General features: G+C 40.1%; 1 protein-coding gene and 1 non-coding gene across 4 annotated transcripts in view; both read left to right on the top strand.

Annotated features, from left to right (window-relative positions):
* The first annotated feature begins 5,011 nt into the window (after positions 1–5,011).
* NAA25 (N-alpha-acetyltransferase 25, NatB auxiliary subunit) overlaps positions 5,012–27,709 on the top strand; it is a 62,522-nt gene continuing 39,824 nt past the window's right edge. For 2 of the 3 annotated variants that reach the window (XM_061141782.1, XM_061141781.1), the window contains exons 1-8: positions 5,012–5,162; positions 15,121–15,206; positions 15,651–15,789; positions 19,547–19,665; positions 24,551–24,625; positions 25,779–25,886; positions 26,245–26,323; positions 27,598–27,709. In XM_061141782.1, the coding sequence (XP_060997765.1) occupies positions 5,105–5,162; positions 15,121–15,206; positions 15,651–15,789; positions 19,547–19,665; positions 24,551–24,625; positions 25,779–25,886; positions 26,245–26,323; positions 27,598–27,709 (776 nt within the window). In that variant the 5' untranslated portion in view covers positions 5,012–5,104. Of the gene's footprint in view, positions 5,163–15,120; positions 15,207–15,650; positions 15,790–19,546; positions 19,666–24,550; positions 24,626–25,778; positions 25,887–26,244; positions 26,324–27,597 lie in introns of those variants that run through there. The other variant, XM_061141783.1, reaches the window with a different exon arrangement.
* TRNAC-ACA (transfer RNA cysteine (anticodon ACA)) lies at positions 22,519–22,590 on the top strand. The gene has a single exon. It is a non-coding gene; the product is annotated as a tRNA-Cys (tRNA).

Here is a 27,709-nt window from a genome sequence, read left to right as displayed (position 1 = left end):
TCATTATTCATGCTGAGTAAAATTCCAAACAGGTCAAAGATTCAAATGTTAAAAACAAAACCACAAGATTACTAGAATTCCTAAAGCAATTGAAAAATAATACAGCAGTGGGGAAAAGGCTGCCAAAAACAAAATACTTCTTCATGGCACACAACCCCCTCCCCATATCCCAAAAGTTAAAAGGAAAACAAAAGGCCTTCCCTGGTGGCTCAGTGGTAAAGAATCCTCCTGCCAATGCAGGATACATAGGTTCTATCCCCGGTATGGGAAGATCCCACATGTTGTCGGGCAACTAAACGCCCTACGCCACAACTATTGAGCCCATGCTTTAGAGCCCTGGAGCTGCAACTACTGAACCTATGTGCTGAAGCCCACACACCCTAGAGTCCATGCTCCATGGGAGAAGCCACTGCAATGAGAAGCCCATGCACAGCAACTAGAAAGTAACCCCTCGCTCACCACAACTAGATGAAATCTCGCGAGCAACAAAGACCCAGCACAGCCAAAAGTAAATACATTTTAAAATATTATTTAAAAAGAAATAAAATTATTTTTAAAAATATGAAAATGTAGAAGGAAGGATACTGGCCAATAGCAGAATGCTGGTTATCTCTGAAGAGACAGGGAGATGGGGAGATGAGGAAATGTATCTACAATATCAAGTCTATGCTTGTTAAACCTAACATTTGTTAGACCTGTGTGATATGTATACATGATTATTATTCTCTCTAGATTTTGAAACATTTCATTATTTTTAAAGTTAGGAAACATAGTTTATAGAGGAATATTATTAAGAGGATGTAAGTGTTCTAAACTTAAACTATATTAATGGCTGCACAACTTGGTAAAATGTAGTAAAACAGCATTGAATTGTGTCCTCGAAATGAGGGAATTTTATGGCGTGTAACTAACACCTCAATAAAAAGTTGAGTATAAATATTACAGAGATATAAGGAATTCCCTGGATGTTCAGTGGTTAGGGCTCACTGCCTTCACTACGGGGGCCCTGGTTCAATCCCTGTTCAGGGAACTAAGATCCCACAAGCTTTGTGGGCAAAAAAGGGGAAAAAAAAGTTTACAAAGATAACTGGGCTGCATGTGGGCTCTTACTTACACAATGAGGGATTGAACTCACATCTCCTGGAAATTGGGAACGCAGAATCTTAATCCCTGAACCACCAGGGAATGTCCTCTGTTTTATTTTTCAAAATGAGATCTATCCCTTCTAATTTGAAAGAGGCCTGGGCAATTTAGCATTCATATGCCACCTGGTGGACAGAATTGGAAGTGCTAGAGTGAACAAAGGCTGCCCCGCTGGGACTGAAAGCTGAAAGGGGCCCTGAGATCCACTCTCTCTTTCTGTGTTGGGAAAAATGAGGCCCAGGAGTGTATCTTGAATTATTGGCCGAAACAAGACCATAACCCTAGTTACCCCCAACTCTTTACTCTCTGTGTTTTTCTGCCTTGATCTCTGTCTACCTTTAATTCTGTGCCTACTTGGTGTTTTTATCCTTCTTTATACTAAGCATTGCAGGAAGTTCCCAGATATTACTCATGTGCCACAACTACTGAGCCAGTGAGCCGCACTTACTTAAGCCCATGCACCTAGAGCTTGTGCTCCACAAGAGAAGTCACTGCGATGAGAAGCCCTTGCATTGCAGCTTGAGAGTGGCTCCCACTCTCCACAACCAGAGGAAGACCTAGCACAGCAACGAAGACCCAGTGCAGCCAAAAAGAAAAAGAAATACATTTTTAAAAGGTCGAGTAATCCATGGAAAATATGAACTGTGTCACTGTTCTGTTTATTCTGTGGAGGATAAGGAGTAGGCATTGAATCAAGGTGGAAAAGAAAAGCAAAAGAAAATTAGAAAAGTTACCCAGTGGAGATGCCCACAACCACTACGTCCAAGTGATGCAGAGCCCTGTCCTGCGTCCCCAGCTACCAACACGATGCACTGGCGTGCCTCACGGCTCTTGAGCAAGAGGGTTTCCTACCAGATCAAATCTGCCACCAAATAGGACAAGAATGAAGGGCTTAGCCCCCTCTTCTGAGTCAATATAATGGAAACCACCATTGAATGAACATCTGTTGTATACCAACTATTTTCCCATAACATCAGCTCTAAGGTACAGAGAGAAGGATAGGCTCTTGGCTCCTTTGGGGGGCATCTCGTTTGTTACCTGAAATGATTCAGGCCAAAGGGTGTGAAAGTTGCCGCTCAGGGAGCAGGCCTAGAGCCAGGTGACTGCTTCAGTCTTAGGCTTTTGAGGACAAGGAGTGAGAAAAAGAAAAGAAAAAGGCTAATTCCTCCTGCTTGTATGTCAAACAGGCTTTCAGGGTGGAGGGAGACATATTCTACCCAGCATGGTAACTTAAGGATCTACAGGCCTCTCTTAGGTGGGTCCATAAGACTCCAGCCCTGCCAAGTTCAGGTAGCAGGGTGCCGAGCATCAGCATTCCTCTTGGGCCAGGTCAACAAAGGTAATCTAAGAACATAGCTGAGGAACCACAGTCCTGGTCAGGAGCCGCCTATGTGCCCCTTTTAAGGTGCTGCACTTTTCCATTCTGGGAAATTCTTGAAACTCAGGTAACTCACCAGCTCTCCCATTTGTGTCATAGATGAACCCCAGGTCTCCTCCCTTCTCTCCCCTCTCCAAGCCCAAGTCCAGCCCAGTCCTATGTGGCCGTAGCACCTAAGAGCAAGCCTGGGATCCGCTTACTGGAGGCTCCTGACCTTCATTCTTGTTGGTTAGCATGATTTTGGAAGCGTGGAGTTCTTCCTGGGATAGGGTTTAGCAAATAAATATGCAGAACCCCTGTGCACCTGAAGCTAATCCAATCTTGTAAACCAAGTACGTCTCAGTTAAAAAATCCAGGTCACCTGGTTAAATGTAAATTTCAGGTGAACAGTGAATATCATTTTAGTGTAAGTATGCCCCAAATATTGTACCATATTTGACCTGACAACTCTACCCTGGAGGTATCTGTTTATTCATTTATCCTGAGAGTATTCCAGAATAGGGATTGGCAAATGTTTTCTGTAAAGGGTCAGATAGTAAATATTTTAACCTTCTGGGCCACAAGGTCTCTGTTGCAACTACTCAATTCTGCTGTTGTAGCACAAAAGCAACCACAGACAATGCATAAATGAATAGTTGGGTTCAATAAAATTTTACTTATGGACACTGACCTTTGAACTTTATATATCTTTCACATTGTGAAATATTATTCTTCTTTTGATTATTTTTTCCCAACCATTTAATAATGTAAAAATCATTCTTGGCTCACAAACTGTACAAAAACAGTAGTAAGGTAAATTTGGCCTAAGTGTGCATACTTTGCCCGCTTCTGACCTAAAACAGGATGAAACTTTTGTCTGATTCCAAATCACAAGAGGATTTGTAAAGACACAAATCGCCAACCCCACTCCCAGAGCATTTGATCCAGTATGTCTGGGGCAGTGCCTAATAATGTTTGTAAGTTCCCAGGTGATGCTCAAACCCGTGTCCTCTGGAGTGGAATGGCCAGGGAGTTCCCCATCTAGCGTATTTTAAAATCTCCTCAGCTTTAGGAACTATTTTCTATGAGGATCACAGATCATATCTTCATTTGAGGGACTCCCTCTCCCCAACCATCCCCATTCTCAATAAGAATTTTTCTGTGTAATTGCTTCTGGAATTTTCTCTTTCAGCTAGAACTCAGGACAGAATTGGGATGGGAGTTTCTAGTGCATTTGGTTTTTAAAAAGTAGTCACCCCCCCCACCAAGTGCATTTAGGGGCTTTCCTGGTGGTCCAGAGGTTAAGACTGCTTTTACTGCAGGGGGTTCAATCCCTCGTTGGAAAAATAAAATCCCATGTACTGCAGGGTGCGGCCAAAAATTTTAAAAAACAAACAATAAAAGCATTCTAAAATCTTTTATTTTGGAATAATTTTAGACTTCAGAGAGGGTGAAAAGAGGATTAAGTTTTCATATACCCCTCAACCAGTTAACATCTTACATTATCATGGTACATTCATCAAAATGAGAAAACAACATTAGCACAATACTATTAACTGAACTCTAGACTTTATCTGTGGAGAAGGAAATGGCAACTCACTCCAGTGTTCTTGCCTGGAGAATCCCAGGGACGGGGGAGCCTGGCGGGCTGCCATCAATGGGGTTGCACAGAGTTGGACAGGCCTGACGTGACTTAGCAGCAGCAGACTTTATTTGAATTTCAACTCTTTTTCCCCTGATGCCCTTTGTCTGTTCTAGGATCCCAAGGAAGATATCACATTATGTTTGGTCCTCCTGTCTCCTTAGGCATTGCTGGTCTGTAACAGCTTCTCACTGTTTCCTTATTTTTCATGACCTTGACAGTCCTGAAGCCTACCGTTCAGGCATTTTGTAGAATGTCATTCAGTGTGATTTGTTTGATGTTTTCTTTGTAACTAGTCTTGAGTTTACGGGTCTTCCAGAAGAAAATACTACAGAAGGGAAGTTCCTTTTTCATCACCTCAAATAGTACTGTTAACTTTGATCTCTAGGATGCTTCTTAGCAGGCTGAGCACCGAGGAAGGGGTGAAGGGACCTCGAACTTTTCTGGCACGTTTCTACTTGTCGCTCAGCACCCCTCTTCCCCTACTGTCCCCGGGGTCACCCTCCCACAAGAGTTCCCGGTTCCTCAACAGTGAATCAAAGACAAGTCTAACTGGTCCTTCAGCACAGAGGAGAAACAGGATGAGCAGGAGCAGCCGAGCCCAGTCTTTAACCAAGTCTCTTCACCGCCCCCCCGCTCCCCCCCCGCCTCTTCTCACTTTCCTCGCTATCCACTAAGCGACTCGGAAGCGATGTTAATAGTAACGGCCGCTTCTAACAGCTAGGCCGACTCCACCAGCAGAAGGGAGGAAAGCGAGCCACTGAAGTGACACACCTGCGGGGGGGGGGGGGGGGGAGGTGCGTCGGGGATGCGGTTTGGGTGTCTGTGTTTTCCGCGCCGGCGCGTTCTGTCGCAACCCCGCGACCATCGCGATAGAAGGGCGAGATCGGCGCTGGCCCTTTAACAGCCCCTTCCCGGGGGCCTGCCCCGCGCGTGCGCACTGCGGTTCTGCGCTTGTCATCATGGCGACGCGGGGCCATGTGCAGGACCCTAACGACAGGCGCCTCCGACCCATTTACGGTGAGTGCCTGGGGCCAGTCTGGTCGCCAGCCGAATGCGCCGAGGGCTTCCGAAGCCGGGACGAAGGCCCGGGAGGGGCGCTGAGGGGCCAGGAGCCGAGCCGGCGGGCACAGGGGGCGGGCCGCCCGGGCCTCTAGGCCGCAGCCACGGGCCTCGCGTAAGCGCCGACCTGGCTTTCCCGAGCTCTGAGTTGGTAGCGGCGCGGCCAGGGCGGCCGCAGGTCGGCAGAGCCGGCCTGACAGGCAGGCCCTGTGAGAGACTACTCTCGCCGGGACCTGCGCTACCCACAGGCTGCGTTGTCTGTCCGCAGGTGGAAGCTGGCTCCGGCATGAGGGTGGGACACCCCTGCGTGAGGAAAAATTCCTCACTGAAGACTTTTTACTTGTGGGAGCGGGGCCTAAAGTGTTGTCTGACTAACTGTGCTTGGCGCCCAGGGAGAAACAGAGGTCCAGGGAGGGGAAGGGGCTGACGCAAGGCCAACCCGTATCGAGTGAGGAGCAGGAGCCCTGCTTTGAGGCTCCCAATACAGAGCCCTTTGGTGGAGGAACAGCTGCTCTGGGCACACGTGGGAAGCGGGGGCGGCGGGGCGGGGGGGGTCTTGGGCCCAAAATAGCGGTGAAGCGACCGCAAGAGCTGGTGTCGGGGGGCATGAAGGGAGCGCTCTTCCTTCTTGTAGCTTCTCTGGTTTTTCCTTTGCAGTCTGCCTTCCGCGTGCTAAGTGGATCCCCTTTCATAACGCTTACCTCAACCCTCAGGCTTTAAGACCTTGATGGCATTCTGCTCTTCCAGTTGCGAAAAATCACGTATTTGAGTAAGGGAGAAAAACCTCTTCAGTAATCGAGACGTTCTGTAATTGGAAAGTGGTCCCGTTTGTATTTCCTTTCCCCTTAGATGCTTGTGTGGTCTTGATCTAGTTCATAGTGGGGAAGGCTTCAAGGTCAGTGGCTTTTGCAAAAGGAGGCCTCGTGTTTATAGGGTAGATGTTACTTAAATGGAGGCTTCTCCTCAAGGCTGAGGTGATTTAACTTTTTTGGATGGGGGTAACTTTATGTTTCTGGTACAACTGGTAGTGCTTTTTGTAATTTGTATGATGTTTTGCTCTCGAGTCTTATTTGATTCTAGCAACAGCCTTGTTGATAACAATAATAATAATTATTATTATTAACAGCAATAGTAATAATGTGGATAGTCTGCTAATTATGTCAGTCACTCTCCTTGGCCTTTTATATTTATTATTATTTGATCTTCACATTTTCTTCTGGCGTGGGTGGTTTTTCCCAATCCCCTTCTCCCTTCCTCTCCCGCTCTTCTTTCCACAGATGAGGAAACTGGGGGCTTTATTGATGTGTAATTTGTCTAAGGTCACTCACTTAACATGAAACTGGAATCTTAACCTCTGCGGACTGTCCCAGACTTACTCCTTTAACCACTGTGTTGGAAATCACCTTAGTTTGAGCTGAAGACACTGACTTGCCAAAGGTCACATAGGTGGAGAGTGGTAGATTTCCATTTTCCCAGGGCTGTAAAGTCTTGTGTCCTCCAGTATACATTTTAAAGGGCAGAGATGAAGTATACAAGGGTGACTTGAGTATACCAGGGTGAATCCAGAGTTCACAGTTGGTAGCTCATTACTGCTTTATAGCAGCTGCCTGCAGACTTTTTTTTTTAATTGTAGTGGTTTTTGCCATACATTTTTTTTTTTTTAAGATTGAATATTTTTAAGAATAATTGGATTTCTAAAAATTGTTCTTGAGGACCAAAGAAAATGTCTTTGGTGCCCGTAAGTCACTTAGAATTAATACTGTTTTGAACTATCCAATAGGAAAACTAGTCCCTTTCACACTGTTAAACATCAGGCTATGTTAACCAGATACATAGGTCATATTCTTAAAACTGAAGCCAGAATTACGTAGCTTTTCTTATAGTTACTTGAGAAGAAGATTAGAAGATACTTTCTTTAGGAGTTCAAAGGCAATTAATATACACTGGCAGAATTAGGAAAAGGACTGCCCTTGACTTCAGCACTTCTGACTTTTGACCTCTGGACCTTGGGACAGCCTCTGCTTTTGTGTTTAAATACCTTAGTATCCCTAAACCACTATTGTCCCCTTGAATTTATTTCATTAGCTGACAGATGAATGAGCTGCTGCTTGGTGGTGCTTACCCACCAGCCCAAAGTTCAGCAACACTCAGCGTTGGTTGAGTGCTTGTTTGTGTGCTAACTATCCTTAGGTAGGTAAGATTATTGTGAGCATAGTAGTAAACTGAAGGCCAGAGATTAACTTGCTCAGGGTTGTAGCTAGTAAATTGTAGAGCTGGAATTTGAATGTGGCCATTCTCACTGGTCATGTATGGATGTGAGAGTTGGACTATAAAGAAAGCTGAGCGCTGAAGAATTGATGCTTTTGAACTGTGGTGTTGGAGAAGACTCTTGAGAGTCCTTTGGGACTGCAAGGAGATCCAACCAGTCCATCCTAAAGGAGATCAGTCTGGGGTGTTCATTGGAAGGACTGATGTTGAAGCTGAAACTCCAATACTTTGGCCACCTGATGTGAAGAACTGACTCATTTGAAAAGACCCTGATGCTGGGAAAGATTGAGGGCAGGAGAAGGGGACGACAGAGGATGAGATGGTTGGATGGCATCACCGACTTGATGGACATGGGTTTGGGTGGACTCTGGGAGTTGGTGATGAACAGGGAGGCCTGGCGTGCTGTGATTCATGGGGTCGCAAAGAGTCGGACACGACTGAGTGACTGAACTGAACTGAATTCTAACTGGAGAGCTCAGCCCTTACTGAGTTTGGATTCTGCAACCTCACTGTCTTTTGTGCAGCATTATTTATATTACCAAGGTTTAGGATTTTACAACTGTTAGAAACTTTGCCTATGACCTCAGCTTTTGCCAATGCTGTTGAGGGTAGAAGCAGACAGGGTGATTAATTGTGAAATTATGGTAGGTTGAAATTCTGTTTTTGATGTCTCCGTATGTAATAGCTAGTTGTTTAGTCAAATGTCTTTAGAGTGCATCTCTTTACTCATAAATTGGTAAGTTTGGGTATTGCATTTTTGGTTTTTGAAAACCATCTTGAGTTTCTCAGAACGCCTACTTTATTGTTTTCTCCTTTCACTAAAATTATTCTCTTGTACTTTGTGGTTCTGAACAGATTTTGTATTCCCATGTGACTTGGTGAGCTCTAGTGCTTTCTTCTACCATTATTATTTTTAAATGTTTTTGGTAGTTAGTAAGTGTGTAGAGTTGGAAGTGATGGTCAGATATGGCACTTAATAAATTTTTATAGGATGCAGGAATTGTAAAATAAAAATAGAGAAGTTTCAAAGAAAAAATATCTCCGTAGTCTTTAGAATACACACACATATACTTTTATGGCACAAGATCCTTTCTAATCTTTGTTACTGACTTACGGTCTTTTTTTTTTTTTGTATACTTATTTTAAACATTTTATTGGGGTGTAGTTGAGTTACAATGTTGTGTTTGTTTCAGGTGTGCAGCAGGGTGACTCAGTTAAACATATATTCATTCTTTTTTAGACTCTTCTCATAGAATGTCACAGAATATCGAGTAGCATTCCCTGTGCTACACAGTAGTCCTTATTGGTTACTGACTTGCAGTCTTGCTCTAGCCTGAATCATGTGTAACTTATTTCCTAGCTGTGTTTCCTGAATGATAATCACTTCTTTGGTGCTTTAGGACATTTCCCTTCCATGTGTGGCCAAACTCCAGGTAATTATTTTGCTATAGTTCATTATTAAAACTTCCCAAGTCTTCACATGATTGTTCTATATATTCTGAACCTTCTGTTGGGCGGTGTTAGCTCAGTGAATCTTGTCCTGTTTTGCCCCAGGAGTGATAGGGTGTCTTGGTGAGTGAATATTATCTTTTCTTTCTGTAGAAAAGTCACTTGGCACAACCTGTAGTCTTCTGTTCTGAAATCTTGACCTCTTAAAAGCTCTTAGACTTTGAGATTCTAAAAACATTTTAAGCTTAGAAAGACGTGTTAATGCACAGAAAAGTCCTAGAAGAATGCAGAGTAGAGGGTGGTGGGTGCGTAGGGCAAGATGACGAGACTGATAATTCTTTTCTGTTATACCTATATGAATCACTTTTTTTTTCCACTATGACTGTATTATTTTTATTATTTAAAAATTAACTGAAAAGACTTTTAAAAGTCCAGTTTGATCATGGGAAGCCATCACTAATCATTGTTCCTTGAATATCCTGTTGTGGTCACTTTGTATGTATGTATCTCTTTCTCCCACATTGTAAAAGGATAACTCTGAATACCGTGTGGGAAATAGGTCTAAAAGGGACAGATGCAGGATGGAAGGCCATCAGTTTTCAAGGCATTATTTGTTTTTAAGTTCAACCTCACCACCCCCCATCTTGCACATTAGGTATTTAACAAAGGCTTGTTGATTAAAAGAATGTTTCACCTACAATTTGTGTTCTTGGTGAAAGGAAGACTTCTGTTCTCAAACATTTAGGGTTTTTAAGCAAAGGACATTGTAATTTGAAAGTGGAGCTGTCTTGTATTCGGTCTTTTTCTAAATTTGGAGCAATATCTTGACTAGTTTCTGAAGCCCTTGTAGGAAGTGAAAACAGTGCAGGTGATATCAGCTACTCTGGAAGGTTTAAAAGTATTTGCAAGGACACCTAATTTAAAGACTTTCCTGGGGACTTCCCTGGTGGTCCAGTGGCTAAGACTCTGTGCTCCCAATGCAGGGGGCGCAGGTTCGATCCCTGGTTGGGGAACTAGATCCCACATGCTGCAACTAGAGAGCCTGCATGCCACATCAAAGATCGAAGATCCTGTATGCTGCAACTAAGACCTGGTGCAGCCAAATAAATAAATAAATATTATAAAAAAAATAAAAATAAAAAATAAAGACTTTCCTTTTTATTTGTGAGATTGATCCCTTTTCTATTGTCAGTATTCCTAAGTATGACTGGACTTATGATTCTTAAGTCTTTTTTTTTTTTGGCTGTACCAGATCTTAGCTGCAGCATGCGGGATCTTCAGTGTGAAGTCTTAGTTGTGGCACATGGGATCTGGTTCCCCGAGCAGGGATCGAACCCAGAGCCCCTGCATTGGGAGCTTGGAGTCTTAGCGACTGGGCCACCAGGGAAGTCCCTGATTCTTAAGTCTTCTGTTGGTCCCAGGGCCTCTCTACAGGGCCAGTAGACAGTAGGCCTGTCTGTGTCAGGGCCTACTGCTGTCTGTCTGCACCTGCAGGGAAGAGGGGCTTCTGTTGGCCGCATTACCCAGGAATGGGGCTAGCTCATTCGTTCAGCAGATTTTGATAGTCTCTTACCAGTGGTTTAACCCAGTGTTTCCCAGATTTTTATCATTCTTTTATCCAATCTGATGATTTTAGCTATATTATAGTATCATCTGTACTATTATTTACTTAATATTTTTCACTAAGTTGACTGTTAAATTTATTTAAAAATAATCTATATTATTGGGTTTCCCTGGTGGCTCAGTGGTAAAGCATCCACCTGCTAGTTCTGGTGACACAGGTTTAATCCCTGGGTCAGGAAGATCCCCTGGAGAAGGAAATGGCAACCCACTCCAGTATTCTTGCCTGGGAAGTCCCGTGGACAGAGGAGCTTGACAGACTACAGTCCATGGGGTTACAAAAGAGTTGGACACGACTTAGCGATAGGGCTTCCCTGATAGCTCAGTTGGTAAAGAATGTGCCTGCAATGCAGGAAACCCTGGTTCCATTCCTGGGTTGGGAAGATCCCCTGGAGAAGGGAAAAGCTACCCACTCCAGGTTCTGGCCTGAAGAGTTCATGGACTGTATAGTCCATGGTGTTGCAAAGAGTTGGACACGATTGAGTGACTTTAGTTTTACTTCACTTAGTGACTAAACAACAACAAATATTATTACCGTTAGTGGAAAATCTGTCACTTGCCCTGAGAAAACAAACCATGAGAATAAGTACATACAATGAGAATAAAACAATGTTATTAAAGTCATACATTTTTTTGTTGTTGAACCAGTGGCATGTAGGGTCTTAGTCCCCTAGCCAGAAATTGAACCTGTGCCCCCTGCAGTGGAAGCCGAGTCTTAACCACTGGCCCGCCAGGAAAGTCCCTTAACTAGTTTCTGATAGTTGTGAAACTCTCAATCTGAGACCTGTTACTTCTCTGTTTGAAAAAAATGGGGGGTGGGGGGGCATTAGCAAATATTAAAGAAGTGACAGGCTAATACAAAATTGAGACTATCTCCTTAATATAAAGGAAATATTAGAAGTCAGCTTTCTCACTGTGTTATCTAGGACTGCCTGCAGAGATCACCTAAAAGCAGAGTGGTTGGAGTGATAACTATGCTCTGAAGAGCACTGCTTTAACTGACACTTTATCGTCTTATTTCCTATGCCTGATTTGTGGATGGCTGACCGACTTACTCTTATTAAGGGAGCCATACCAGTCCTCGTGGTCAAGCCACAATTACCCTTGAGTAAGCTTTTAAAAAGACTTAAGAAAATAGACTTAGGATATCATTTTTCTTGGCTTGTTTTCACCAAGTGCTACATAATTTATATTACAAAGTCAGTGATGTAAAATAGAAATAAACATTTCCCAAAGACTCAGCAATCAATTAATCAGTAGGCTTCCAGGAAGGGGCAGCCTGACAGCAGGCTGAATGTGGTGAGGTGTCTTAGTTAAAATTCTTTTGGGTGCAAGGAGCAGAAACTCTTTGACACAAGCTCAAGTAGAGGGAGGTTGTTTATAAACCGTTGTGGGAGCCTCGGGCAAGAATGCAATGTTCTAGAGCCTGATGGAAACTGGAAGGCTGTCAAGATCTGAAGCTTCTCTCTCAAATGCTTGTCTCTGCTGCTCTTATCTGTTGGTGTCTATTCTTTTCTCTGCTAGGCTCTTCAAACCTTTTTGTTGTTTTTTAATGTGCTTACGCATCACTTCCACAGGGCCCAAATGTTGGCTGAAGATAGAGTAGGGAGAGGTTGTTTGCTTAATCAGCACTACCCCCTATCCCCCCCATCTATTTTTTTATAAAGATAACTGACATTATTCTTTTATAAATGTTATATGAATGAAGAGCCAAGAGATAACTCCCTTTTTCACTCCCCATTAACCAACTTGCATCTCCCAAGGCTCCTTCCAGATGGAAATTCTGGACCTGCCCCTGATAATCTCAAACTGGAAATATTTATTGCTTTCCAAATGGAGTTCTACATAGCTTTCTGACACTAGGTTTCAGCATTGCAGTTATAGACTACCAAGTTTACCCAGTTTGGGTCAAATATCCACTCCATTGGGCTTCAGTTACGTGATCTAGACATGCTCATCCAATTCTACCCCTTCATCAGAGTCTGTGGAAACCACTCCCAGAGAAGAGGGCAAGGGTGCAGCATATATTAATATATCAGAGCCTTGTCAACAACAGAGAGGAAAAGTTAAGTGTCCTTGTAGTCCTAACCTCTGGTCTGATCCGTTTACGGGGAGATCCTCAGAGCTGGGGTTTCACCAAAGATACCTACTCTTTGAGAAAGCTTCAAGGTGTGGTCTATGAACCTGGAGTCTTACAGGACTGAGTCAGACATAACTTAGAACTCACTCTTCATGAGACCACCACCAGGTTATTAGAGAAGATTTCATTTATTGAACTGAAACGTCTCTCAGATATTCTATAAGGACAAATGGTGGCCTGTCGGCTGAACTAAGAATTTAAGAAAACTGGTATTAGGTATTCAGGCCAAGATTTTGTGTGCTTTTAGATTTCTGTGATTTTGCTCTACCTGAGTTTTAAGTCTTTGATCTTTTTTAGATTGTGATTCCTCCAGAGTAAGTTTTCTTAATCATTGTACCTAGCTTTACTGGGGCTCATTGGTATTAAGTGCATTGAAGAAAGACTAGAGATGAAACTCATGTGTTCATGTGGTTGTTTTTTAAAAGCTGTGGCAAAGTATTCATTGGAGAAAAATTGAAGCCGTCAGGTAAAACGATAGTGTGTTTCTGTTATTTGGCCTTGAGCCACCAGACCATAGATGATTTTGAGTTGTCTTTGCCTCCTGTCTCCCTGTTGCTAACTTGGGACCTTGAGGAGCAAAGAGGGACCAGTTGTAGTAGTAGATTGTGAACTAGCTTGTGTTCAGCCATCTTTCTGTATTCTGAATCAGCAGCTACCACCCTATTTCCCATTTACAACACTTCTTACTTTCCTTTTCTAGAAATGAATCTTTGCTTTTATTAGATAAATATTTTTCAAGTTAATCAACTTTATTTTTCTAGAGTGGTTTTTCCTGTTCACCCACGCACCCCCCTCTTCTCCCGGCAGTTTCCCATGTTACTAACATTTGCACTGGTGTGGTGCATTTGCTACAGTTGCTGAGCCAATGTAATATGTTATTGTTAACTCCCTAGTTTACTAATTTACATTAGAGTTCATTCTGTATGTTGCACATTCTGTGGGTTTTGACAAATGAATAATTGACACATACCATCATTACAGCATCATATAGTTTCACTGCACTAAAAAATCCCCTGCTCTCCAGCTGTTCATCCTTCCCTCAGCTCCTGGCATCCACTGACTGTCCCACTGTACCTGTAATTTTTGCCTTTCTCAGACTGTTATATGCTTGGAATCATATAGCATGTAGCTTTGTCATATTGCCTTCATTCTCTTGGCAGTGTGCATTTAAGAGTCCTCTGTTTTTTACCTTTGACGTGCTAGCTCATTTGTTTTTATCACTGAATAATATTTCATTGTATGGATGGATGTACCACAGTTTTTTATCCATTTGCCTACCGAAGGACACTTTGGTTCCTTCCAAGTTATGGCAATTATGTACAAAGCTGCTGTGAACATTTATGTGCAGTTTTTGTTTTTTTTTTAATGTGCAGATTTTTGTGTGAAAGTACGTGTTCATCTCATTTGGGTAGATAACAAGGAGCAGGATCATATGGTTAGCGTATGTTTAGTTTTTTAAGAAACAGCCTGTCTTCCAAGGTGGCAGTGCCATTTTTGCATTCCCACCAGCAGTGAATAAGAGTTGCTTTTGTTCCCTGTCCTCACCAGCATTTGGTCCATAGATTAATTTGAGTTGTTCCTGTTTTGTCTGTTCCCATGCTGATTTGGGACCTCGATGAGCCAAGAGGGACCTGGTAGTAGTAGTAGGTTGTAGACTGGTCAGCGTTTAGTCATCTTCCTATATATAGAATTAACATCTACCACTGTTGCCCATTAACACACTTCTCATTTTCTTTTAGATCCTCTCATTTGGAAATTAATCTTTGCTTTTATTCTACTTTTGAATAATAATTGATTGCTCTTCTTCCTTAACAAAATTTTATAGCAGGTCTCCATATTCCTTGTGTTTTGGAATGGATTCATAGGTTAGGGAACTTAGAAGTCAATTTTTCTTCAAAGTCAGTGCTAGTTTCTGTTTCAACTAATGTATATGAAAGAACTGTTTTTCGTACATCCTTGTTTACTCCTAATATTGCTGGATTTAATTTGCCACCACTGTTACTATCTTTTTTTTTTTCCCCCAGCGAATTATTCTTAACTCTGTGGCATAGTGAGTACACATTACACATTTTATTGAGGGAATGTGGTCCATTTGGTAGATTTGAAGTTTGAGTATAATAAACTGTTTTTTAGATATTTTAATTTTTGTGTGACTAAACCCATTTGTTTCACATAGGTAAAAATATTAGTGTCATCTGTCATCTCTTGAATCTTCGTTAACGACTAGTATAACTGGATTATATTGCCTTTGGATGAGAAATGACTATAACAAAATATAAGATTGGGTTCTGGACCATCCTGGCTGTTTAGAGTTCATATCGCTCTGTGATATTTTTAAATACCAAATTAGAACACTTTCTGAAACATCTGATACTAGCCTATGCATTTTTCATATTTGTTGTTGAAGGCATATAATGACCCTAACTTCTGTTTTCATAGATTATCTTGACAATGGTAATAATAAAATGGCAATTCAGCAAGCAGATAAGTTGTTGAAAAAGCATAAAGATCTTCATTGTGCTAAGGTAAGTTCATTTGCCTTTGAGTTACTTATATTTGGTGGGTTATATATTGTAATCTTTAAAGGGAAAGGTGTTTCATTAATCTCTTTAGTGCCTGTGTTTTTCAGAGTATTTCTTAGGCCATATATTTTTCTGATCCCTTAAATGCCATAAATAGTATTTAATTAAAAGCTCGCTGTTTTTTTCTTTGGACATGACTTCTCTAATTTAATTATTCTGTTTTCACAGGGTCCCTTTAAGGGGTGGTGTACATTTTTTTTGTTTTGCTTTGTGCATTCTTAGTATGACTGAAATAGGAAAGAATCTTTATTTGCTGATACTTTTAGTACAATAGTTGATTCACAACCTAGGCGTATCTTACAATTCACCTTGTGCTTTCAAATTGCCTTTCTTTGGTTCATATTTCCGTTTCTGTCCTTTAAAAAGCAGTCTTGTCTTTTCTCTCAGGTGTTAAAGGCAATCGGTTTACAGAGAACTGGAAAGCAAGAGGAAGCTTTCATCTTGGCACAGGAGGTGGCCGCTCTTGAACCCACAGATGACAACTCGCTGCAGGCACTGACTATTCTTTACCGGGAGATGCACCGACGTACGTTTCTTTCTTTTCACTGTTTTTAAAACTGTGCTTAATTTTTGGATATTTCTCATTGACTTCTGTATTTGTCTAATTTACTTACCACTCATGATTTGATGGATGACAGCAGGTAAACTAATGCATTAATCATGGCCTGCAAAGGCTGTGGACAGAGTGGCTATTTTGCACATATTAGGATCCTTGAATTGGAATGAGGACTTGAATTTCATTTATGACATTTTTATCCGCTAAATGAAAGAGTTGCTTTTTCCCCACTTTAAAAAAAAAATATTTTTGGCTGTGCTGGGTCTTTGTTGCATTTCGTTGGCTTTTCTCTAGTTGGGGTGAACGGGGACTACTCTCTGGTTGCAGTGCGCAGGCTCCTCTTGTGGTGGCTTCCCTTGTTGCACAGCACGGGCTTCAGTAGTTGCAGGTCCTGGGCTCTCGAGCACATGCTCAAGCATGTGGCACATGGGCTTAGTTGTTCTGAGGCATGTGGGGTCTTCCCGGATCAGGGATCAAACCTGGGTCTCCTGTATTGGCAGCTGGATTCTTTACCACTGAGCCACCAGGGAAGCCCCCTTTCCCACCTTTTATTATGGAAAATTTCAAACACAGAAACAGAATAACAAAATAAACCCCAGTGTGCCCGTTACTCACCTTCAGCAATTATTGACACATGGTCAGTTTAAGTCTATACCCCTCTGCTTGCCAGATTATTTCTGACGGTATCCTAGGTAGTCTATAGTTTCATTTGTAGATAAAGTTTTTCCTTGTTGATTTTTTAAATGTTTTGTTATGAGATACATATGTTTAACAATACATGTTATAGAAGAGTATATTTTATGTAATACACTAGAACATTTGATGTGAAGTAAATGAACATTCATTAAACCTACCACCCAGCTTAAGAAATTGAGAATTATTAGTATAGGCATACCTTGGAGATATCATGGGTTTGGTTTCACATTAGAGTGAATATTGCAGTAAAGTGAGTCACATGAAGTTTTTCCCCAGTTCTCTCAACATTTATGGAATTAAAGGGAGTTATGAGTCTTCTTTTGGGTTAGGCTTTGGCTTAAAGGAATATCGTGGCTGGTTTGATTGTCTACCCAGATCACTAAAACTTACTCCATGTCAGCAATAAGGCTGTTTGACTTTCTTATCATTTATGTGTTCACTGAAATAATACTTTTTTTAGGGAAGGGCTGCACCTCTTGGCTTGTGGGACCTGGTTCCCCATCCAGGGAATTCCCTGGAGTAGTACTTTTAATTTCTTTCAAGAACTTTTCCTGTGCATTTACAACTTGGCTAACTGGCACAGGAGGCCTACCTTTTAGCCTGTCTTGGCTTTCTACATGTCTTCCTCACTAAGATTAATCATTTCTAGCTTTTGATTTAAAGGGCCAGTCATGTGACTCTTCCTTTCACTTGAGGCTGTTGTAGGGTTATTAACTGGCCTCATTTCAATATTGTGTCTCAAAGAATAGGGAGGCCTGAGGAGAGGGAGATAGACAGGAACAGCTGAATAATGGAGCAGTTAGAACACACAAACATTTGTTGATTAAGTTCAAGGTTTTATATGGGTATGATTTGTGGTGCTCTCAAACAATTCCAGTAGTAACTTCAATAACCAGTGGTTGAATGTGCCTAGTGGTCCAGTGGTTAAGAATCTGTCTGCCAGTGCAGGGGTCACAAGTTTGATCCTTGGTCTGGGAAGATTCCACATGCTGCGGGCAACTAAGTCTGTGTGCCTTAGAGCTGGTGCTTTGCAATTGGAGAAACCACCACAATGAGAAGCCCATGAACTGCAACTAGAGAGTAGCTCTTACTCACCACTACTAAAGAAAGCCCATGTTCAGCAACAAAGATCCTGCACAGCCAAATAAATTAATAAATTTAAAAAAAAAAAAAAAAAAAAGGATCACTGGTCATACATAAATCACCATAACTTTATAATGAAAAAGTTCGAAAGATTGTAAGAATTACCAAAACTGTAACACAGTGACACAAAGGGAGCAAATGCTGTTGGAAAATGGTGCCAGTAGGTTTGTTTAGACACAGGGTTGCCACAGACCCTCAATTTGTAAAACACACAGTGTCTGCAAATCACAGTAAAGGGAAGTGCAGTGAAAAACGAGGCATGCCTGCGGTTAGAGGACTTCCTGTCTGTCCCTTGTCAGTCTCATTTCCCCTTTAACTTTCTAAGAGGGGTTTGCTATCCTGAATATTTTTTTTTAGTTCTCTTGCTTTTCTCTAAAAATATTTTCACATTTGTTTTTCTAAGCAATACGTTGCTAGTTTTGCTTATTCTTGGACTTAATGTAAATGGCGTCATACTGTATAACTTCTGTAACTTGCACTTTTCATCTAATATCCAAGTGTTGTAGTTAATTGCAGTTAATTGTAGTTAATTCATGTTCACTGCCACAAAATACTTTTTTGGGTGAGTACACCAGAATCTAGGAATGGAGGTGTTAGGTCGTAGGGTGTAGGTTCAGCTTAAAGGTAAACCTGATGTCAACTTGCTTCTAAATTTACCCTCCCACTAGCAGTGTATGAGTTCTAGTTGCGTCACATCCTTGTCATTGGTATACTTAGACTTAAAAAAATTTTTGCCATCAAACCATCATGTTGTGCTCCTAAAAAAAAATAGTTTTTGTCAATTATTTCTCAGTAAAACTGAGAAAAACAAATTTTTTGCCAACCCAGCAGGCAGAAAATGTTATTTTATAGTTCAGTTTTGTTTTTCATTCTTAAAAAAGATTAAAACTTAAGAATTGAGATATATCTGATTATTTAGGGATTATGTCAGTTTAGTGCTATGGATTCTCTCCTAGCATTAAAAAAAAAATTATCCTACAAGTATTGGTTGAATGTTTTTCTATGACAAGTAGTGTACTAGAGTCATAGAGGAAAGCTATTCTTTCTGCTCTCACGTTACTCATAGTCTATAAGGAAAAATAGATCAATAGATAGTATATTGCATTATATATTAATACATTGTATAAGAAAGTTACTTAAAAGATTTAAAAGTGGCAGAAGGAAGCAGTGATCAAACTGAGGTGGAAGAGAAGAGATGGTGTCAGGAAAGGATTACATTTGAACTTGCATAGTTTCTGGCAGTGTGCATGGATGTGCGTGTGCTACGTCTTGTCCGACTCTTTATGACCCCATTAACTATAGCCTGCCAGGCTCCTCTGTCCATGGAATTTTCGAGGCAACAGTACTGGAGCGGGTTGCCATTTCCTTCTCCAGGGGATCTTCCCTACCCAGGGATCGAACACACATCTCCTGCCTTTACTGCTGTGCCCCCTGGGAAGCCCTGTTCCTGACAAGAGGGGATTACATTTGAACTGGGTCTTAGGTGATGTTCTCTCAGTAGAAAAGAGAGGACAGGGGAACCCAGGCAGAGGAAACAAGGTGAAGTCATGGAGATATGATACAGGACAGGGAATCTCGTGGAACTACAAATATTTCAATGTAGCTGGAGCATAAAGTGTCAGGAGGAAGGAATTTGGAAGAAGACAGAAAGGCTAGATAGATCCTGGAGAGTCTTATATGTTGCCGATGTCTTTGGGGGGCTGACCTAGTCCATTCTTTATTGAAAAACACCTAAGCAAGGGAAGAGTAATGATCAGGTGAGGCAAAGCAGATATTTCTTCTTCCTTAATGATAGGAGACATCTGTTTTCTCCAAATAGGAAAAAAAAAACTTGCTGCTAAGATTTGTTACACGTCAGTAATTAAAATCCTGTTTCTCTTTGTCTTAGCGGAGTTAGTCACAAAACTTTATGAGGCAGCTGTGAAGAAAGTTCCCAATAGTGAGGAATATCACTCTCACCTCTTCATGGCCTATGCCAGAGTGGGCGAATACAAGAAAATGCAACAGGTAACTTGATACCCAAATCTCCTGGGCTGTGGGATTTTCTCTGAAAGCCTTTTTACTGTGGTTTAACTGCAGGTGTGTGTGTGTGTCTGCACATGTATGCTTGCATACATGTATAGGAGTCAATCTATGTATTTGTGTGTGTGGATCAACCAGGTATTTTTGTGTGTGTGTTTTAAAGATGAACAACTCTTCAGATTCTTTAATTGATTTATTTGGGAAATGTGATTGTTCTTTTGTGGCCTAATGTATGTTTTGTTTGGTTCTAGTAAGAACAATCTAAAGGACAATCTTTAGATTGTCCCGCTGCATCAGATCACTGGTATATTTTCAGAAAATGGGCAGAAATCCCAGAGCAATAACTGAACAGACTAGAAAGATTAGCTTTAAAAGTTTACATCTATTTTGTAAATTCAACCGTTTATATAGCCTGCTAAGATTTTTAAATCCACAGAGGGGAAAAAAATATCTGTTGCTTGGGATGCTTTTTCTCCCCCCCCCGCTGGATGCAGCTTCTCCTTCTTTGCTAGTTAGCACATTTTTCGTGTTCCTTGTGTACCTGTGAAAGTGCCTCATTTGGATACATTGGGGCTGATACTTAAGTAAAACTGGCATCCCGGAGAAATGAAATTTGCCCAGTTAAGCTCATAAAGGGTTATAATGTCTAGCTAGAATTTTTTAAAGAAATGCTTTGTGGATATAATATGTTCTGAAAGCAGATATTTCCTACTTGGGTTTTTATTTGGTCTTATTTACTTGAAATATCAGGCTTCCCAAGTGGCTCGGTGGTAAAGAACCTGCCTGCCAATGCAGGATCTCCTGCAGGAGACACTGGTTTGATCCCTGATCAGGAAGATCTTCTGGAGAAGGAAATGGAAACCCACTCTAGTATTCTTGCCTGGAGAATCCCATGGACAGAGGAGCCTGGTGGGCTATAGTCCATGGGGTCGCAAAAGAGTTGGACACAACCCGAGTGACTAACACTTTCACTTGAAGTATCAAACTGTAACACTAGATAAATCAGGGAAGGTGAAAGATACTGTATTAAGATAAATCCTTTAAAATCAATCTTTGTATTCACCTTGGCAAGTTTTTAAACTGGAAGAATTTTGGGGGGCCCAAATATAATTCTTTGAAGAAATTTTATCATTATTTTTATTTATTGTTGGAGTATATTCTCAGGAAAAGTATTCAGAAATTAAAATTTTTCTTCTGTTGTAAAATGGGTATATTTTTTAAAATTGGTAACACTAACATATACATATAAATCTTTAGTATCATTTTTACTTCTAGGAGTATGTTTTAAGTAAAGCACACACATTAATATGGACACAGGTAAAGAAATTACAGTTCACCTTTATGGTAGAAAAACTACGACACCTCGTTCTCACTCCCTGCGCCCATCCGTGGTACTGTGTGTCTGTATTTGTTCACGTAGATGTTCCCTGTAGTGAGTGAAGAGAGCAGATTGTAAAATGGCCTTCTCCCACTCCTCTCCCACCCACCTCTCCTTAATAAAAGAGGTCATTAGATGTATGTACTGAAATATTGCCAGGATATAGGGCTGTGGATACTTTCCAACTTACTTTCTATTCTTTCTTTTTTTTTAAAAAACTTTTGCTAATTTTATGATCCCACAAAATAAATTTTTGAAATATATATTTTATAAAATATAAACACATAAAATAGCAAAAAGTGGAAGTTCATGCAATGGCAATATTAAGGTAAATTTTGAGAAAAGGAAAAAATAATCTGCCACTTGATCAGATTTTATTTTTGTACGGTTTAACTTTATTTGTTGCCAGAGATATGTATAATTTTTCAGCTTGCTTTTTGGAGACTGTTGCTTTGACTTGGCTTAGTATACAGTTTCTCAATGTTTTAACCATAGCTTGCTTTTGCATTGTCTTAGTCTCATGTATTGGAAGAATGGAGTCCTCTAGTGTTAAATGTCTTAGAACAGAATTTCTTAGTTCTTATTCTACCTTTGTTGCTGCTCAAGGTAGTCACAGTTCTTAGCTCATATGTATGCTTATTTTGAAATGGGTATGTCCGTCTGGGGTAATAGGTATTTTATAAATTACATGCTGTGTTTCATAAGAGTAAGGGCATTTGTTCACTACTGAATCCTCAGTTCCTAGGATAACATATGCATGATAAATACTTGTTAAATAATGAGTGATTTGCATAAACTGGTTTAGGTAAGAGGGAGGAAAGCCAGGGAATCAGAAAGTTTAAGGATTTCTGCCCCACAGACATCTCTGGCAGGTAATATTAAAGCCACCTTGAATAAAGAGTTGCTAGTTCTTCATATGATAGATGACTAGACTTTCTTTTTTCCGTTAGTGACATTCCTATTCTCTGAGCCACCAATTTGTGGCCACATTTTTCCAACTTCTCTGTGGTTGGAAATTCTCTGTAGCAACAGAATGTTAGCACCTCTAAGACAGTAGGGTATAGGCATGAAATTTTTCTTTTATGTTAGAAATTCATATTAATATTCCTTTTTACTTCTGTATGTCATTGTAAAATGTTTTCTTTACTCAAATTATCAAAAAAAAATTTTTTTATTGCTTTCCACTTCATTTCTCCAGTTTGTTATTAGAAACAGGGGCCTCAAGCCGTTCTGGACTCCCCTCCTTATCCTCTCTGTCCGTTTTGTCTCCAGTCTTTTTTTTAATTTGTTTGTTGATGTGTAGTGAGTTGCTTTGCAGTATTGTGTCAGTGCCTCCTGAACGGCAGAGTGAATCAGCCACACATGCGTGTATATCCCCTCCCGTTCGGTGTTTCACCATCCACACCATCTTGATTCTGCCCCCAAGGTGTTTTTGAGGTCTCTCTCTCTCTTTTTAGACTTCCCTGGTGGCTCAGATGGTAAAGCGTCTGCCTACAATGCAGGAGACCCGGGTTCGATCCCTGGACTGGGAAGATCCTCTGGAGAAGGAAGTGGCAACCCACTCCAGTATTCTTGCCTGGAAAATCCCATGGATGGAGGAGCCTAGTAGGCTACAGTCCATGGGGTCGAAGAGAGTCGGACATGACTGAGCGACTTCACTTCCACTTTCTCTCTCTCTTTTTTTTTTTTTTTTTTTGGCCACAGGGCTTGTAGGATCTTATTTCCCAATCAGGGATCATCCGATGCCCCCAGCAGTAAGAGCATGGAGTCCTGACCACTGGGCAGTCAGAGAATTCCCTGTTTCATATAGTTCTTCATTGCCTCCCCTATTCTCTCTCCCTGTTTTCTTTCTTCACAGTACTGGTAAACACTCTTTCTGGAAGAGTATGGATTTATACAGTGTCACCGTCTTACTCTGTATAGCCTCCTTTTTGAATGCCTTAATAACAAAGTACCTCTGTCTACCTCTTAGCCCTTTCCCCTTCTACTGCTCTTAATTTTTTGCTTCAGCTGGATGTCCTACTTGTTCTTGTCAGCATGTCTTTTCTTTAATGTTTTTGTTTAGTTATTAATTTTGCTTCTACTAAGAATTGATTCATTCACTTATCCATTCACTCCAAATGATTATATGTATTTTTACCCTCACATCTTTGCTTTTAGACATTGTGTTTGACCTTCAAGTTCCATCTGAAAGACTGCTACTTTGGAGAAGGCTCTTCCCTACTTTTCCTTAAAAAATAAAAAGGAATAAACAGACTTGTTAACCTTGCTTTCCTTGGAAACATCCTGTTGTTTAGTCGCCAAGTCATGTCTGATGCTTAGAAAATCCCATGAACTGTAGCCTGCCAGGCTCCTCTGTCCATGGGATTTCCCAGGAAAGAATACTGCAGTGGGGTGCCATTTCTTTCTCCAGGGTATGTTCCTGACCCAGGGGCGAAGTCTTCTGCGTCTCCTGCATAGCAGGCGAATTCTTTTACTGCTTAACCACCTGGCGAGCCCCTGGAAACACCCTAGCATGGTATTTTTGTATAGGATGTTTTTTTGGTTTGTGATTGTTTTTTTCGGTGGCTTGTGGGATCTTATTAGTTCCCCGACCAGGAATCAAACCCAGCCCCCAATAGTGAAGTACTGAGTCCTAACCACTGGACTGCCAAGGAATTCCCCATATAGGATGGTTTATTTTTATTGCCAAGAAAATTTTTAGTAGTCTGAATATTTGTCTTTTTCCCTAGTTTTTAAGTGCCTTGGGGATCAGGACTCAATCTTTGTCTTCTTGGCAGGAATAGACATTTCCTTTCACTTAATGTAATAGGGGCTTCATGTATTTTCTTCAATAGTAACTGTGATAATTAGCTGACAGAGTTCTTAGCATTGGTTACTAATTGGGCAATTATGGACAGATTCTCAGTTTTACATGAGTAGATTTTTGCTTCTTTATGCCATGTTTCTGCTTTTAAGTATTTGAGTATTATACATTATACAATGAAAGGGTTCAATTCTAATTAATGGTATCTTGAAAGAATTTGAATATTTTCCTGACCTAAGAATTATCTTTTGAATAATGTCAGAGTAATTTTGTCTAACTTTGAAGTTTAAATATGCTGTATTTTTAAAAAATTTTACTGTAATTGATTAGTGCAGTGGCTTCAGTGAAGTTTGTCTATTGATATATAGTCATAAGCCACATTTGTTTTTGCTTGGTTGTCTACCAGAACTATATTAGAATGCAGTATTCTCTAGGAACACCGGGCTTCAATTTGAGAAAATGTGATTTAAAAGGTGAAATACCATTCCTGATCTTGTAAAAATTCACTGTTTTGATTACCTCTGTTGTTAGCCTATAGATCATATCCATCAAGTTACTAGGCACTTTCAGTAACTGGCATATGTAAACATGTGGTTATTTTCCTTGGAAACTTCTTGCCACACATCATTAACTGCTCTCTGTCTGATGTTTTCTAAACAAAATATTTATGGCTCTCTCTCTTTCAGGCTGGCATGGCTCTATATAAGATTGTCCCCAAAAACCCTTACTACTTTTGGTCTGTGATGAGCTTAATTATGCAAGTAAGTATGGCATTCAGAATGGGATTGAGATTTGTTTTTATTTTTGTGTACAGTAATTGTCCTTAATGTGTCCTCTGAACATCTTGGGTAATGTATTGCAGCATGTGTCAAACAGGGACTTGATACACTGTCAGCTGATATTTTTTGAGTTGGGGAGTTTTGGTATTCTTTATGAGTTGATATATTGGTTTATTTGTGTGTAATCAGAGTGTATTTCCCCTTAACCTTAGATCTGTTACTCGGTTGCTTGATCAAGTATGAGCCTGGAAATGTTTGATGCTGTCGGGTAGTCAGCAGGTCATTGACCTGGGTGACTTGTTGTGTCACTTCTTTCTGAGCCTCAGTCACTCTTCTGCAGAGTGGAGATGCTTATCTCCCAGAGCCACTGTGAGGACCAGAATGAGACCCTGTATATGAGAGGATGGGAGGAAGGTGTTAAAATGTAGCAGTTTAGAACAGAGAGGCTCAAAAAAAAAAAAAAGAGGCTCAGACTAGTCCGCTTTTCAAATACTGAAAATCAAATATTTTCAAATAAAGACATGGGCTTTACCCCATGTCTTGAGCTGTTGGGAAATCTTTTTAACCTTAGTTTATCTGTAAAATAAGCATAATAACTACTCTGAAAGATTATTTACAGGAGGCAAATGAGCTCGGAGCAGAATCTTTGGCAATGTTAATGATTAATATCATGTAGCTATTTTAATGATTAGTCTGAGGCAACTGTAGCTGTTAAGTAAGCCATGCTATAAATAGAAGAAATTGGCATTTCCTTTATAATATGTGAACATCCCAGGAAGACATCGCAAAAGCTTTTCTCTTCAAATGCTTGGTACCATTTATCTATAATAAACAGTATAAACGTAACCTCTCAATATATTTCAAGAAAAATGTTTGAATGACCTATTTAAAAGTTAGGTCATATTGTAGAAATGGTTCCAAGAATGTGTAAGATAATAAATCTTTAGTAAAGAAATCTCTTGTAAAGCAAACCATCTCTAATGTATCTTCTTTTAAATTCAAATTAGGTCTGATATTTGACATAGTGGTTTGTTAATTATGGGCCAGAGTCACAATAATAGTCTGCCCTGGCGATAATATAAATAGTGCAATCAGGGAAGAAATTAGAATAAAACATGTATCTTTTCTCCTCCAGTCTATATCAGCGCAGGATGAAAACCTCTCAAAGACAATGTTTCTGCCCCTTGCTGAGAGAATGGTAGAAAAAATGGTGAAAGAGGACAAGATAGAGGCAGAGGCTGAAGTGAGTAATTTAAACCCGCTTCTGTATTTGCATGGTTTTGATATTGCTACAACATTACAAATTGTTGCTTTTTTCCCTTTAGAGAACTAGTTCCTCACTCTTGTCTTTTGTGTAGATGTGAAACTGGAGTTCCCCAGCCTAGGGGTAGTGAATGAAGGAGCTGTTGTTTCTTGCATGCTTCCAAGTGTTCTCTGTTGAGATAAACACAGATAGGGGAGATAGTGTTGCCTGATTCTCACTTTTAATTTCATCTTATTTGAAGATAGTGTTCTTTTCTATTAGCTTTTTAAAAAATATGACATCTCTTTATTATTGAAAAGTTTCAGTGTTGACACTTTTTGTTTGTTTTTTCTATAAGGTTGAACTTTATTATATGATCCTGGAACGTTTGGGAAAGTACCAGGAAGCCTTGGATGTTATCAGAGGAAAATTAGGAGGTAATTGAGGGCTTGTTTCTTTACATACTTACCCATCTATATTATCAAACTTTTTGTTTTTCAGTTAGATAAAACATACCTTAACAGTTTTTTATTTAGCCATGAGGGAGCTTAATTATTTTTTCAATTGTTTAAAAATCATTAATGTTTTCTTCTTCTCTGAGCTGCTTTTCCTTAGTTTTTCCCTATTTCTAAAAATTTGATTAATCTTCTTATTGATTTGCAAGAGCACTTTACATGTTAAAGAAGTTAGAGCTCTTTTCTGTTCTTGTGAAAATACTTTTTTCCTTTTTGTTGGAAAATTTGTTTGTATGAACTTCATAGATGGTGTTAACTATTTCTCTATTTTTAGACATTTATAACAAACAATTTGTTCCCTAAATATCTACACATCTTTGGTTTTCTTAGGAGAGATTCATGGGAATGCAGTTATTGTTTTGACAACTCTGGTTTTTCATTGTGACTTTATGGTCAGTTTCTTTTATGGCCCTATAACTCTCATTTGGTCCAGCCATGAAAAAGATGTTGTCTCATACAAGTAATGTATATCCTTTACTAAAACCATAGCAGTAACTGATAGTTTTAACTATTTTAATTATATCAAATGTAGGAAGAGTTTTGTTTTTATTTTTAATGTTGCTTTCTAACTTTGGCCTCCTTGCAAGTGAATAGAAGTCAACTTTGTATTTTTATTCAGTTAGGTTGTAGTTCTGTGGATAGTTAAAATTTAAATTCTCCAAAGAAAATTCATAATGTAATTGTTGGCATCCTTAATCTGCTTAATCTGTTAAACTGTTTTAAAAGAACAGGGCAGATATAATTTGGTTAGAAATTTAATCCTAGTTTTTTTGTTCCCAGAAGAGTTTGATTCATTTCTTTTCTTTTAATCTTCCTCATAACATCTCCCCTTTCTCATCTCATTCAAGTCCAAGCTTATTCAATGTTTTGAAAGTGTGTGGATGGTCAGTCTATGGTCTAAATATACAAGTCCTCAGATACTCTTGTATCCCATATACTAGATCTTCAACTCAATATGTTCTGGATCCTTTTATTTTATAGGAAAACAGGATTTAAAAGTTTATATCAGAAATATACTATTTTTCTTTCCAGGAAAATAACCTTTAGTGAGATAGAAGTTTGTATCTAATGGTGGTCCCATTTTCTGACAGACTGAATAAGAACATGTGACAGTTTCCTTCTTGTATTTGGACTTTGTTCTGATTTCTGAGTGAAAATGAAACCAGCTTACTAACTTTTATTACTTTTAATTGTAGAGAAGTTGACAAGTGAGATTCAGAGTCGGGAAAATAAATGCATGGCTATGTATAAGAAACTGAGCAGGTGGCCAGAGTGTAACGCCCTTTCTCGGCGCCTCTTACTGAAAAA

The sequence above is a fragment of the Dama dama genome, chromosome 5 (genome assembly GCF_033118175.1).
Source record: "Dama dama isolate Ldn47 chromosome 5, ASM3311817v1, whole genome shotgun sequence".
Taxonomy (NCBI): domain Eukaryota; kingdom Metazoa; phylum Chordata; class Mammalia; order Artiodactyla; family Cervidae; genus Dama; species Dama dama.
Note: the sequence above shows the minus strand (reverse complement) of the source record. Positions and strands in the feature narration are given on the sequence as shown.